Genomic DNA, 15,694 nt, shown 5'->3' with positions numbered 1-15,694 from the left:
CAGCCAATAAAATAAATAAATAAATAGTAAATTTATAAAAAAAAATCAGAAAAAGATATTCTCAGAGGAAAATAAAGAAGATATTAAAAAAAAAATCCTACAGAGGACTCATTTCCTGAGAAAAAGTAGTCAACTCTCTTTTCCTCAGGTCGAGAATCTCTTCACAGAATTTAACCTGAATGCACTTGGTAAGTTAATTATTTCTAATATATAAAACTCTAGAAAGAACACAAGCGGGTACAATCTGTGTGGAGGAGGCTCTTGCATAGTTAGGTATCACTTCCGGTGCCTTTACTTCCTCTTCAGCGTTATTCCATGTGGCCCAAACGTTAACACTGTGAGAGCTGGTGAAAGTCCCAGCAGTGCGAATTTTACGAACTGTCTTGTTGCCTCTGAAGTGAATATTCCTTTAACGTCAAAGAGATTGAATTCTTCATCACAATTAACTTTTTCTCCTACTTTAAAATAGCCAACGGGACAGTCATAAAGCTGAGGAAAATGGATCTAGGCAACCTCCCAAGGACGTCAGACTTCAGTTAGGGTAGAACCTTTCTTCCTGAACCATAGGCCTTTCTTCTAAACCCACAGATGACCATCACTCAGCCACTCTGAGATCTAGATATACTGTACTTTTTTTGTTGTTCAGTTCATTAAATTTGGAATCTATGGTTTAGCACAACAGATACAATTAAAATAATTTTATGCACTATGCCGTATACATATGTGGCTGAAATGTGGAACAAGTTCAATTTAAAAAATTAGAATATTTTCTCTTTCGTGAGAAAATGCGGCAGGGTGATAGGGGCTCAACAGGGAGGGGCAAATGCTAAAAAGTAGATTATGAACTGGACCGGCATTGTGGGGGTACCATGACATTAATTATCTAAAGCACTGTGATCATAGCACTATGCCTAATTTGGTAAGTACTAAGAAAATGCTAGTGATTATCATATTATTATGTGGTATGAAAATATTTTGTAATGAATGAAATATAGACTCGTGTTTGGCTGTTATTAAGTTGGCTGCAAAGGCTGAAGATTATATTACTTTCTAGTAATTAGTGTAAACTTCTCCCATCACCCTAGCCCTAACGAGAACATCTGTTCTGGTAAAACTACATGGATGTCCACCAAATATCGATTCCATCTCCTGACTCAGTTTCATAAGTTTCAATAAAATTTTTTGGTATCATTTCTCTTCCATCAGGGCTTTCACAAATCCCCTCATCCTACGGACTTGCCACTTTTAAGACAGGCTTTATCTGGCTGTGATCACTTGAAACTCCCCTTGGCCACGGCCCCTACCCTTCACAAAGACCTCCTATCACTGCTCTGAACTTCTCACCTCTGCCTGGCATTGACATAGAGAATGACCATGACCCCACCCTTATAAGAGCTAAGCAGTGTTTATTAAATACTTCTTTATGTCGCCTGAAAATATATTTTAAAGTCCTTACTGACTGTATTACACGCAAATAAAAAGAAAAATGAGCACAAATGAAACTGTTCTAGAAGGAAAAGTACACAGAAAGGCCAGAGAATACACCAGACAAGAGGACCAGGCGCCCTGAAAGAACTGCTTAGTTATTTTTGTTCAATTTTAAGGCTATTTGAGGATTATATCTAGCATTGCTTTTACCTAATTCCAAGCTGGTAAGTATAGAGAAGCATTTCCTTATAAAAAATTGTGCTTATAATTCTACTCACAAAAGGAGTATGTATTCATTGAAAAACAATGTAAATACAAAAAAAGTTCAAACAAATGAAATAAAAATAGCCTCTAATTCCACTATCTAGAGATAATTCTTATTAACATTCTGGAGAGGTGCTTCCAGGTTTTTTTCTATGCATATATACACACATTTATTTTACAAAATTGAGGTCATATTGTTAGATTTTTCTCATCCTGTTTTTTAATTTAGCACTACTTCCCCATCTGCTACAATAAGACTTTTAGTGGCTGCATAGTATTTCATTGCTTGAATTCATCGTAATTTATTTTTGGATGATGAAGTTTCCATGTTTTCACTACTATAAACAATGCTTTAACAAACATCCTTGTACATAGATCTTTGGGTTTGTGTTTATTTTTATGATAAATTCCTAAAACTCAGTATCACTTTTAGATCACCTTTTATTTCTTGAGCCAAAGACAGAAATCTTGCTTTAACAGGGGAGAAAAGAAAGATGTTGACTCACTGATTTTCTTTTCTTTTCATGGGCACTCAGGACGTGATGAGCTGGTTTTATTGCTTCCAATTCAATTGCTTTGCCAAGTTTTCTGGAAATAGAACATAAAAGACACACAAGCCTAGTATTAGGATTTATATTGACTTGCCAAATTATTTTCTGGGGAAATAAAATGGTGTGTTACGACAAATCTACTCAGCGCAAGTTTGCAGTGGTGTATTTGTAGCACACCCACTTTAAATATTTATGACTCCCTTTGGGGATGGAGCAAGGCTGGGGTGTGAGCACTCACTGATGCAGGTCCGCTGCAGACTTCATGCCCTCTGAGACCCAGGCCCAGGCACTGACAAGACAGCTGGAGGCAAAAACAAGGGAACACAAGTGTGGGTGTCATTTTCCCAGGAGTCTGAGAAATAAAGCATCACGACGGATTCATCGCATTCAAAAACTGCACGCATATCCCTAATTCTATTTCAATTTCTCCATGGCATTAAATTCTGCCAACATATTTATTTGCACTATAGTCATTACATAAACTGCTTTTCTTCCCTAGTCATTTTTCATGCCAATTTGCATTTTCCATTTCATGTCTGTAGAAAATCAGGGAAATAAAGTAGCCAAGGGTGAGAAGGCATTTAGAACAGGATGGAGAGAGCAGGCAAGGGGTAAAAGACCCTTAAAGACAATCTTTCCAGGCTGTTCATTTCACAGGTGGATAAATCGAGGCTCAGAGACGTTAAGTGGTGGAGACTCACGAGCCCTGGTCATGTCCTGCGTGCTGCTCTTGGGGTTGGGGTCTAGCTCCTGTTCCCTGCTGACCTTTAGGACAACCACTCAGATATTCTACAGTCGTGTGAGTACTATCTCAATTTAACAAAAGGGTAGCTCTGCCCTGACCTTCGCAGCACAAAGGGAGAATTAGAAAATATGATGCTATTTTTCTCCTACATATAGTTGGCCTTCAAACAGTAAGCCAACTGTATGTATCAATAAACCTCAGGGACAGAGCCAGTGTAGACTTTGATGGAGGAAGAGGGGACACACTTGTGCCCCTACTGAGAGCAAGATGACACAGAGGTTTTTGCCTCCAAATGACTTAGGCTGCACCCAGCAGCCAGAGAATGGGAGAACTAGATCAGAGGATGTCAGATTTTCTGGGTATCCAAAGCCAGGCACAAAACCAGGCACAAGAGAGTACCTACTGTATGCTTCCAATTATGGGAAAGTCCAGAAAAAACAAAATAATCTAGGTTGAAAAAAAGCAGATCAGGGTTTCCTTGGGACTGTGTTGGGGGAAGGATTACAAACTGGTAAGAGGAATCTTTTGGTGTGATGAAAATAGGTATATTTTGATTTAGGTGATGGCTACATGGTGTACAACTTATGAAAAAATCAATCAAACCATATACTTAACGTGGGTGCTTATTTTTGTATGTAAATTAAATATCGATAGAGGTTTTTGTTTTTTTTTTTAAGAAACCCAAACACACTTTCAGGAAGAGAATCTGACACTTGCTCCTTGCGAGGAGCTGGGCGGTAGAGCAGGAAGGAGAAGGCACTGGCTTCAGAGGTTCTGTGTCTGAATCCACAAGCTCCCCTTTGTTTCCTGCATGACCTTAGAGAATCACTTGCTTTCTCTGACCCTCACTTAATTGGTCTTTCAGAATAGAAACAATTTGGGTTATTATACAAGTACCTAATGCAGATTTCGGTACAGATAAAAGTTCAGTTAATGTTTATTATTAAGTATTGTTGTACTAACCCTAGTTAACCAAACATTCTGTTCATGCCAACTCCTTGGAAGCACTATGCTGGATTCTAGAGTTGCCACATAATAAGACACACCCCTCATCCTTTAGAAGATAATCTGAATTAAAATCCTAATGAACACTCAAGGAGCTTTGGCTCCATGCAAGGTATTAAACACACTTCTTGTATTGTTTCATTTACTACTCACAGAAATTATTTGAATTGAGATTGCCACATATACATTACTAACAAGAAAAAATATCAAATTGCACACTTTAAATATATGCACTTTATATCAATAACAGTTCTTAAAAAATAAAAAAAATTATATGAGATAGATTCTATTTCCATTTTAAATACACACTGAGAGGTGGAATACATTGTCCTAATTCACTCAGTTGGTATGTGGTAGAGCCAGAACTTAAACCTGGGCAGTCTAAATAAAGTCTATTTACACTCAACCACTGTGCTCTACTGGTTCCTTTCCAGGCTACAAAAATACTATCCTAAAAGTCAAGCTCAAAGTCAGAGCCGTTTCAAAGCTGTCATTTGCTGTTCTGGATGATGCCTAAGGAGGAGCAGGAATGTGGGCTCCGGAAGGCTTCCTCTTTTCTTTCCTCTTTGTTTTACCATCAGAAGGGGTCTCTGCTATGGCACTGCCATTGGGTGGCATCGGGTGGCACCTGCAGGCATTACTCAAAAATCTCTGTGAGCAGTTTTTACTCATGGACCATTTTTAGAGTACTGATATCTTTTTTCTTGCCCTCAAGGGAAGTCACTGACTTCATTCTCAACTGAATTGAAAAAAAAATGTGAACCAACATTTTTTTCAACACCTGATGTGCTAATATCTTTACATATATTATCTAATTTAATGTGCACTCCCAACACACACGCGCACACACACACTGGAACACATCTTGTTACTCCATATAACAGAGGAGGCAATCAGGGGAGGCCCGTCTACTTCTCGAAGGTCATAAATTTGAAATAAAGTGGGATTCACACTTTGTGACTCCAAGACCTTCCAACTTAACAGCACGGCTTCCCAAGTTAATATCATCACGAAGGCCTTTTATGAATATGAGCTTAGGAGTCACAAAGACACAGGACGAGTCCAGCTCTGAAACATTATCTATGTGACCAGGCAAGTTTCGTAAACTCTCCAAGCCCCAAGTCCTTGTTTGTAAATAGGGATCATAAAAATACTTCTCAGGGGTTGTTGTGAGGATTAAATGTACAGTATCTACAAAAGCATTTAATGCAGTGTCTGGGGGGACTTCCCTGGTGGTCCAGCAGCAAAGAATCCACCTTGCAACGCAGGAGACTCCAGTTCGATCCCTGGTCAGGGAACTAAAATCCCACATGCCACAACTAGAGAGCCCACAAACCACAAACCACAGAGCCCACGCACCCTGGAGCTGCACGCCACGACCACCTACAAGCCGCAGCTAGAGACAAGCCCATGCACCGCAATCAAGAGCCTGCACGCCACAGCAAAACATCCCACAGGCCACAATGAGGATCCCGCGTGCTGCAACTAGGACCCAATGCAGCCAAAACAAACAAACAAACCAGTGTCTGGCACACAGTAAGTGCCCAAGAACTAGAAGCCATACTTGATGCTCTGCACCTGCCACATTTGTAAGAGGAAGCTGGAATTGAACATATGCAGCTTTTTATTATTTTTAAGAGTGATTTTTGCCTTACCTCTTCCATATACTTACTTTTTCTTTGTGCTCTGTAAAGTTTTGCTTAGCTTGGTTGCCAGTTTCTGAAGTCCTTTGGCATAATTAATCTCCAAATTTGCCCTGTTAGCAAAGGGATAGTTGTTAGATAGGATACAATGGCCAGAAATCACGCAAAGCCAAACACACACACACACACACGCACACACACACACACACGAAGGAGGACTCAGACTGACAATGCAATGCATAAAGAGATGATTTGTCTAATATAAAGATGCTCCTGTCCTAGGCGTAATCCTTAAGGATATCCAAGAGAATCCTACAAAGGGAGAGAAGATTTAATTTAACCTTCTTGTACACGAGTGTTACAGGTTGAACTGTGTTCCCCCACAAAAGGTGCTTAAGCCCTAACTCTATTGTGTGTGAATGTGGCCTTATTTGGAAATAGCATCTTTGCAAAGAATCAAGCTCAGATGCGGTCACTAGGGTGCACTAGAACTCAGTATGGATGCGTCCTTGTGAAAGGGGGAAATTTGGGCACAGACACACACACGTGCTCACGCACGCATGTGCATACACACAAGGAGAATGCCGTGTGAAGATGAAGGGGCAGAGGTTGGGATGGTGTATTACAAGCTAAGGGATGCTGAAGGTTGATCGCCAGCAGACCACCAGAAACTAGGAGAGAGGCATGGAATAGATTCCAACCTGGCCAACACATTGATCTCAGACTTTCAGCCTCCAGGACTGTGAGACGATTTGTTTCTGTAGTTTAAGCTACAGTAAGTGACAGTAAGACTGTAAGTTAGGTTATCCATTCTGCGGTACCCTGTCATGGCAGTCCTAGGAAACTAATCCAACTACTTTCCTACTTATCCTGAGACATCAGCACCACCAGACTAGCTCTAGATTATAACAGCTAGTGAGATGATGATACATTATGATGTAATGAACCACGCAATGACTCTCTAACGGGCTGACGTGAGATTTAGAAAATGAATTCCCATTACTTTCTACGCAGGACAAGACTCAGTAGGGAATCTGGGCACGCCTTCCAAAAGAAAACTTGGTTCTTCGGGATAGATTGAATCACTCTTATCTTAAACTGATTTTTCCATGTCCTACTTCAGGCCCATCTAAAGCTAAAATAAAGACACGTTTTTATTCCTTTTCTCACTTTTTCAATGAAAATGATAAAAACATAGGAAATTAAGTTCAATTTATATTATGTTTTTCATCTTAATATGTACCAGAAAATCTTTGTTGCATATTTTTCAGCCTTTTAACTCTACTTTTATTATAAAACATCTTTAGAATTATTTATGACACCATTTCATTTGGGGAAAAATCCCAGGACTCTCCAGTATTTAACTTAATACTTGGATTTTTAACACAAATTAGACTCAATGTTATAGACCAAACAAGGAAAGGGTTCCATTTATAAATGGAACCCAGAGATCATAGGCTATGGACCTGTTGCTAAATTACTATTCATTTTTTTCCTTGTTAGTACAGCTGTGCTCCAAGTTATTTTTACCACTTTTTAAAAGAAAGAAGACCATTGTAGGATGATGTTAAGGCCTAGGTGCAGAAAACACCCTTTTGGCATCAGGCCTTGTCCAAGTATAAGAAAAGGTTAAGGCAAACATAGGAAGAACACCCTTCGATGTAAATAACAGCAAGATCTTTTTTGATCCACCCCCTAGAAAAATGGAAATAAAAACAAAAATAAATAAGTGGGACCTAATGAAACTTCAAAGCTCCTGCACAGCAAAGGAAACTATAAGCAAGACGAAAAGACAACTCTCAGAATGGGAGAAAATATTTGCAAACGAATCAACAGACAAAGGATTAATCTCCAAAATATATAAACAGTTTATCCAGCTCAATATCAAAAAAACAAACAACCCAATCAAAAATGGGCAGAAGACCTAAATAGGCATCTCTCCAAAGAAGACATACAGATGGCTAAGAGGCACATGAAAAGCTGCTCAACATCACTAATTATTAGAGAAATGCGAGTCAAAACCACAATGAGGTATCACCACACACCAGTCAGAATGGGCATCATCAGAAAATCTACAAACAGTAAATGCTGGAGAGGGTGTGGAGAAAAGGGAACCCTCTTGCACTGTTGTTGGGAATATAAATTGATACAGCCACCATGCAGAACAGTATAGAGGTTCCTTGCAAAACTAAAAATAGAGTTACCATATGGTTCAGCAATCCCACTGCTGGGCATATACCCAGAGAACACCATCATTCAAAAAGACACATGCACTCCAATGTTCATTGCAGCACTATTTACAATAGCCAGGACGTGGAAGCAACCTAAATGCCCATCAACAGATGAATGGATAAAGAAGATGTGGTACATACTATACAATGGAATATTACTCAGCTGTAAAAAGCAATGAAACTGGGACATTTGTAGAGACATGGATGGACCTAGAGACTGTCATACAGAGTGAAGTGAGTCAGAAAGAGAAAAACAAATATCGTATATTAACACATATACATGGACTATAGTAAAATGGTACAAATGAACTGGTTTGCAAGACAGAAATAGAGACACAGATGTAGAGAACAAACATATGGACACCAAGTGGGGAAAGCGGGGAGGGTTGGGGGGGAATGAATTGGGAGATTGGGATACCAAATTATACACTCTAAATATATGCTGTTTATTGTCTGTTAAAAAAATAAATAAATAAACTATGCTGATACCCTCTGAATATTTAAAAAAAAAGGTTAAGGCAAATATTTTTAAATAATGAATATGGTAAAGAAATATCTCATAGTGTTTTTAAAAAGATTTCTCTGTCCTAGGAATATGTGGTGATTAATGGAGAGAGAGTCTTGGTCAGCAGCAAGCTGGGAGAGACTACCGCCCTCAATGAACTTGGATGCTCTAGAATCACAAGAGAACTCTACCACTCAGTAGGGTGGCTTTAGGCAACATTAAATGAAGTAATCAGACTTACCTCAAGGAGTTTTATGATGATTAAAATGTGGTGATCACCCAGACCTAATAGGGGCTCAAAGACTGGATGTCTATTGACGTGCATGAAATTTCCCTCCTACTGGTCATCTGTGCTCTTGCTTAGTGGCCAAATGTCACCCTGCCATAGGGCCTTTGCACTTGCTGTGGCCTCTGCCAGGTATTCCTTCTGCTACATAACCCCTTGGCATTCTTCATGTCAATTTCAACACGTCTCGTTCGAACATCACCACCTCAGAGGCTACCCTATCGAAAAGAGCATTCTGGTCACTGTTTCCCTACAGTGTTATTTATGCCCTAGCATTTATCACTATTTACACTGCATAATTTTTTAGTGTGCTTCTGTGAACACCCCTAGCGTGTAAGCTCCATAAAGGTCAAGATTTTGTGTTGCCCAGGACATCCCTGGTGGCGCAGTGGTTAAGAATCCACTGGCCGATGCAGGGGACACGGGTGTGATCCCTGGTCCGGGGAAGATCCCACATGCAGTGGAGCAACTAAGCCTGTGCACCACAACTACCGAGGCCATGTGCCGCAACTACTGAAGCCCGTGTGCCTAGAGCCCGTGCTCTTCAACAAGAGAAGCCACTGCACTGAGAAGCCCAAGCACCACAACAAAGAGGAGCCCCCACTTGCCAGAACTAGAGAAAGCCCATTCACAGCAACGAAGACCCAACACAGTCAAAAAATAAATTAATTTTTTAGAAAATTCATCAAAGAAAAAAAAGATTTTGTGTTGCTCATTGCTGTATCCCGAGGCCTAGAACAGTGTATTTGGTGTAATTTGGTGCTCAGCATGCATTTCCTGAATGAATGAATGAATGGACTTCCCATCGGGTCTTGGTTAGAATTTTTAATCAGTCACCACTGCAAGTCTGTTCTCATTTCACCACTTTTGAAGACTTTAAATGGCTGAGCTATTTAAATTCAGTCCCACACGTTTGAGCTGTGCTCCGCTCTGATGTCAGCCTCCATGGCTTTCTCGCACTTGCAATAGCTGGACACATAAACCCTCTCCTAATCCGTCTTTAACCAGACGGCTCTTTAGGATTTTCCTTTCCAGCCTTCCATTCTTGCTTGGAAGCAGCACGTGGGACATTAAATAGCATGATGCATTTGTCATCGTCAGCTAGTGCTGGGCACCAAAAAGTTCCTAATAAATATTAATTTTTTAATATGGTTATGAGCATGGATCCAAAAGGATCTCTAAATACTCAGAAATATACAGAGATGGGGAAGTGTGGGGGAAAGAATGCACATTTTTCTTATCCATCAGCTCTAGAACAATCCTGAATGGCTTCCCACAGGAAAGGGAATACTGTCAGGCACACCCTCTTCCTCAGAATTCAGTTTCACTTTTACACTGTCCTTGGAGGTCCTACAAGATGGCTCAGAGGCTAAGCAGAAATAAAAAGGACAACGAGGAGAGGGAAGTGTGGCATTCCTTTATGTTAACGCTATCTGATTCACCTGGGGAGGAACGTCGGGCTTTGCTGGCAAGAAAGGCAGAGGGTCCTGCTCACTTTGGACCTATGGGCTTTTCTGTTTTGAGGCTGGTCATCTGTACCCCAGAACCCCTGTATTTCTGCTGGCTTCCTCTTAAGCACAGTGAGAAACCAGGCTAAGGAGAGCCAATTACCACATAGCATTTCTTGCTTCGGAAGGCTTCTCTTGACATACAAGTATCTCAGAAATCTGCAGTAAGTGGATGTGTACAGCTTAAAAATTCCTGTAACCCTGCCCGTGAAGTCTGTGTCCAAACAGTGCTCTCTCTCCCGACAAATGTGCTGCCGTCACCTTTGTGACCTGGTGACATGTTGCTGATGGGTGACCTGTGTTCTGTCTACACACAAACTAGCGATGCCAACATTTATTGTACAACGTGCTAGGCACCATTGTTAGTGTTTTAAGCATATTTCCTCATTTCACCTGCAATAATTCCCAGCAGGAAGGCACACTTTTACCCATTTCATGGAGGGGAACACCGAGGCACAGAGTTGAGTCAGCAACTTGCCCAAGGTCACGCGTGGAGAAGCGACAGCTGGGATTCACACCCTGGTGTGGCTCAAGAATCTGTCTGCCCAGCACTCCCCTCTCCTGCCTCTGAAACTGGGGGAAGTGGCTGGAGATGCAGCATTGCAGGGGAATCAAAGGCAAGTGCTTTTTAAAACTGACACCACCTCTCCCTTCGCCTTTAATTGCAATGTTCTGAATCACCCCAACTCTGGTGGCTTAGCAGCTAGAAACGGGATACACCGCAGCCTCTGTGCAGGCAGAACGAGCTTCCTGGGGCCTCTTCCATACGCATCTGTGCAGTTAGCTGTAAGGTGGTTTCCTGGATGAGGAGGAGGAGGAGGTGTTGAGGGTCTAGCAAAGTGGGGACGGAGAGGGCTGTGATATCAGGTGTCACCAAGGCAGCCCTCTGAGCCTGGAGAGCTGGACATGGCCTCTCTGAGCAGTACAGTGTACCCTTCATCTCTCTGCCTTCAGTGCTATATTGGTGAGCCTAATACATAAATATTATATATTACATATTATATATTTCATATTCAAATCAACCAAGCAAAGCAGGCTGCTATCATATCCTCTTGCGTTTTCAGCCCTAATGACCATTTCGGAATCCTCAGCAGATTACCCCACACGTCAGAAGGAAATGAAATGAAAAGTCGGGAGGACGAATGTGGGTACACGGGGAATGGAACACGTCGCTAAGATCCTTTTCTGGCGAGTTTGCCTGCAATGGAAAAACTCTCTGGCCTCCAACCCTGAGTGGCCTTTATCTTCACAGAGGTTAATGGGTAAATCCCTCCCCAAAGAAAATCTAAGAAGCCATGTTCCAACTGGCAAGCTTGGAGAGAGCTGTCCCTTTTGTGAGTTGGAATGCTTGTAAACTGGAACAAAGACTGCCATGGGACTCCTCTATGCTTAGGGTCCGATGAAGCAGAATATATATCCTTTCAGAATTCCTGCTAAACAGAAATGAGTGGACGGAGTTCAAAAGGGACACCTTTTCCCAAGGCAGAGGTGGCCTTTCACACCCCCAGGCACACTGGTTTCTTCTAAGGGAGCAGTTTTATCATGGTTTCCGGCCTAAAAGGCACCACATGCAAAGAAAGTCAAGAGAGGAACTTCCCTGGTGGTCCAGTGGTAAAGAATCCGCCTTCCAAAGCAGGGCACACGGGTTCAATCCCTGCTGGGGGAACTAAGATCCCATATGCCTCGGGGCCACTAAGCCGGCGTGCCACAACTACTGAGCTCATGCGCCTCAACTAGAGAGCCCATATGTTGCAAACTACAGAGTCCATGGCCACAACTAGAGAGAGAAAACCTGTACACCACAACTAGAGAAAAGCCTGTGCGCTGCCAAGAAAGATCGTGCATGCCTCAATGAAGATCCCGTGTGCTGCAACTAAGACCCGACGCAGCCAAAAAAAATAAAGAAAATAAATTAAAAAATGATTATAAACAATAAAATAAAAGTCAAGAAAGGCAGAGCTAATCTCAAATTGAGACATGAAATTTCCCCCTCGTTAAAATAATAGGAAACGAGTTTATAAGAACATTGAGCTTAATGTTCTAGCCCTACAGCTACTATATTTAATAGGAGTTGAGATGCTCTCTCCAAGCAATTGTCTTGACACATGTGAAATTGACGATGTATATCTCTTTAGATGGGTAACTCAATCTCAGAATATTCCAGCGAGTCTTAAAGATCCCTGACCAGGGAAATGGCATGCACTGACTTTTAATCCATTTATATTCTAATTTCCTCTCCGCTTGTGCAGGCAAGTCAATACATTTTCATTAGCAATAGTGAAGACCAACCAATATGTCAAAGACTAACGTTTGTCTCAGATTTGAAAATAAATTATATTTTGGAAAGAAAGGAGAGATGGAAAATACGCGATGTCAGATTCAATATTTTAGACAGCACAAATTTAACTGTAAGCCCAGGTAATTCATTTTAGAGTACCCTGCTCTAAGAAAATTAAGCTCATAAAAAGTGATAAAAAACAAAAACTGTAGCTGGCCTCTGTGTCTATGAGGAATTAATTACAGTTGAACTAAGGCTCTCTCAAGCTTGAAAACAGCAGGTGACAGAGCCCTCCTTTTATTATGAACTGAGAAGAAATTTTAGCAATCGGAAAATCTCTGTGATATCACACCTCTGCCTCTGGCCTCCTACTTTCTATCAGCAAACAGCTTCTTGGGGCCTAGTGTGCTGACAGTTTCCACCCCAGCTGTATCCGTTTGCCTTTTGAAAGACAGTCACAAGCTCATACAAATAGGCTGTATTTAAAAATTTGTCATTAACAATCTGAAAGACGTTTTTACACGGCAGCTCTGTTTTTGAGCGCTTGGGTTCTCTGGCTGGCCCACAACGCCCACTTCATCGTTACTCATTGCCTTGATTCTGGTTCCTGAGAACAGCATAGGAAATGAGGACTAGGAGGATGAGGCCTGGCGGTCTCCCTGCTTGGGCGTCCAGTCTGGGAGTTTCACCGAGTCCCTCACTGCTCCTTGCCAGCCCACAGAATGCACAGCTAAGGTACGTCTAGCACTTCAGAACCTTTGAGTCTGTTAATTCCTGGACTGGGTGAGTTTATGTAGGGTCGGGGAAGTGTTGTCGTGGGGGACGTCAGGGAAAATGGACAAGAAAGGCAGTTTTTTAAAACTTTTTAGCTGGAAAACAAAATTTGATACAGAATCCCACCATGTCATATAGATCCTATGTTCTGAATAGTAGGAACGTGAGTGACAGGGCTGAGCCCTGCCTGTTTAATTTCCTCCTACCCCTTGAAGTGGTCCCTGCGAGCTCCCCACAGACCTCTGTGCTACCGGGTTTGAAAGCCTCGGGACTTGGCGACGGCTGGTGTCCCTTCCCATAGAAAACCCTCTGTGAAGGGAGCTGGGCCAGGACCCCCCGCGCGTGTTGGGACTCCCACAGCAGTGCCCCAGACTGCCTGCCCACTTGGAAGATGTCCTTACACCAAGCCTGGGTAGGGCTGGGTAGAAATCAAAATGCATCATCTTTTCCATATCCCCATCTGTAAATCAGGGGTGGCTGGGGGCATCCACATACTGCATTGGATTCTGAGAATTTAAGTAAAAGGAAAAGACCAAGGGAAAGACACCGCTAACGCAGTGCCTGATCTGTAGATAGCCCTGGATAAATGGTCTCTTCTGTGATGTTATTATTCTTTCCTAGCTTTTGCTCAAGATAACATTCTATACACTATGTAAGTCCATTTCTTTGACACACTCATTTATTGCTGCTTGTAAAGAGCCTAACTTAGGGACTTCCCTGGAGGCACGGTGGATAAGACGCCACGCTCCCAATGCAGGGGGCCTGGGTTCCAACCCTGGTCAGGGAACTAGATCCCACATGCATGCTGCAACTAAGAGTTCGCATGCCACAACTAAGGAGCCCACCTGCCACAACTAAAAGACCTGGTGCAACCAAAATAAATAAATTAATAAATAAATATATTAGAACAAAACAAAAAACATATACTGTTAAAAAAAGAGCCTAACTTAAACTTCTTAAAAGTTATGAGTGCCTGAAGGCAGAGTCACTCATACACGAACACATTGGTTCACCCAGCGCACAGCTGTTGGACGGCTGCTGTGCTAGTCATGTGGGATACAAAGCGTTCAGCCGCCAGTGGAGGAGACACACAAGTCCACAGAGAGTAGCAGTGCAGGCAGTGGAGTGACAGCAGAGGTAAGCACTCGTTCCGCACAGCTCAAAAGGAGCACCCTTTTGAGACTGGAGTCTTGACTTGAAGGCCCACTGGAGTGGGATAACTGGATCTTGAAGAATGCATTGAGTGGAGGCTGGCAGTAAAGGTGAAGACGTGTCTTTTGGGCAGAGGACACAACAGGTACAAAGGCTGGGGCCCATGATGGCGGGTGGGAGGCGTGGCAGGGACTTGTGGGGGGGGTGACTGTAAGTGGTTCTGTAAGCATGAGTGAAAGATGGCGAGATATAGGGAGGTGGAGAGAGACAAGCTGGATACGAAGGCAGGACCTTATCTTAAAGTTCCTTTTATGAAATATAACAAAGGCTGAGTTCTATACTAAAGGTCATGGGAGTTCTTTGAAGGTCTTAAACAGGGTCCTGGCCACAGAGTAGAAGATGTGTCAGATGCTCCCTAGTTGAGGCAACTTGCTTGGATGAGAAAAAGGAGATGCCCTGAAGGGACAGAGCTCTGAGCCCAGGTACAAGACTTGAGGGTTGTGAGTGAATTCGATTTCTGCCTTCACTGTGCCCCTCAGCCAGGTGCTTTCATGCTGTGTACGGACTGCACAGCGGCAAGGCAGTACCCCAGGCAGAAGCACAGGGTGAGAGAGTTCTGCCAGAACAATGGTAGAGGCCATTAAAATGAAAAGAAACTATAGGAACAAGGGGAGTTTGGGAGAGAGAAATGTAAAGACTTGGTCATGCGTTGAGACGGAAGAAGGGGTCACGGGTGGCTCCGAGGTATGGGGCTTAATTGTGTGGGCAGAGGTCCTAGTAATCACGGTTAAACATCTAGAAGGAGTACCAGCTTTGGGAACAAGCTGATCAACTCTGTTTTGGATAGGCTGCCTTCGTGGTTTCATGGGACATCCAGCTGGAAATGTCCAATAGACTGTGGATATGTTGTTTGAAGTACAGATGAGACATATTGCCTAGTAATATACATATGGGAGTCTTCAATATGCAAAAAAAAAAAGAGCTGAAGTTATGGGAATTAAGATCACTCAGGCTATGGGTAGACTAGAAAAAGTAAGAATTTATCAAAGATTTTATTTTAAGCATTAATCTTTCATTGACAGTATCTTCAATGAGTTGTAGATGGAATAACGACCAACTACACTTCCTTCTTTACTCTTTTCTTTTCCTCTTTTTTTTAATTAAAAAAAACTATGTCCGGAGTTATGACCCTTGCTATTTGAAAACCTGACCTTAAGCTTCCTTCAAGAGAAAAAATAGATTTTTCCCATCACAGCCTGTTTAAACCTTAGCTGTGAGGGTGCAGGGAACCAAACACTCAAGTAGTTTCTGGAAATGTGTCCTA

At 42.1% G+C, this 15,694-nt stretch overlaps 1 protein-coding gene across 6 annotated transcripts in view; it reads right to left on the bottom strand.

The window, feature by feature from the left end:
- Positions 1-15,694, bottom strand: part of NOSTRIN (nitric oxide synthase trafficking) — a 59,410-nt gene that overhangs the window by 31,151 nt on the left and 12,565 nt on the right. For all 6 annotated transcript variants that reach the window (XM_057746989.1, XM_057746990.1, XM_057746993.1 and 3 more), the window contains exons 3-5: positions 5,666-5,749; positions 2,482-2,544; positions 2,199-2,280 (exon numbers count right to left, since the gene is read on the bottom strand). In XM_057746989.1, coding sequence (XP_057602972.1) covers positions 2,199-2,280; positions 2,482-2,544; positions 5,666-5,749 — 229 coding nt within the window. The remainder of the gene's footprint in view (positions 1-2,198; positions 2,281-2,481; positions 2,545-5,665; positions 5,750-15,694) is intronic.

The sequence above is a fragment of the Hippopotamus amphibius genome, chromosome 8 (genome assembly GCF_030028045.1).
Source record: "Hippopotamus amphibius kiboko isolate mHipAmp2 chromosome 8, mHipAmp2.hap2, whole genome shotgun sequence".
Lineage (NCBI taxonomy): Eukaryota > Metazoa > Chordata > Mammalia > Artiodactyla > Hippopotamidae > Hippopotamus > Hippopotamus amphibius.
The sequence above is the reverse complement of the archived record's forward strand: the minus strand, read 5'-3'. Positions and strand labels throughout refer to the sequence as shown.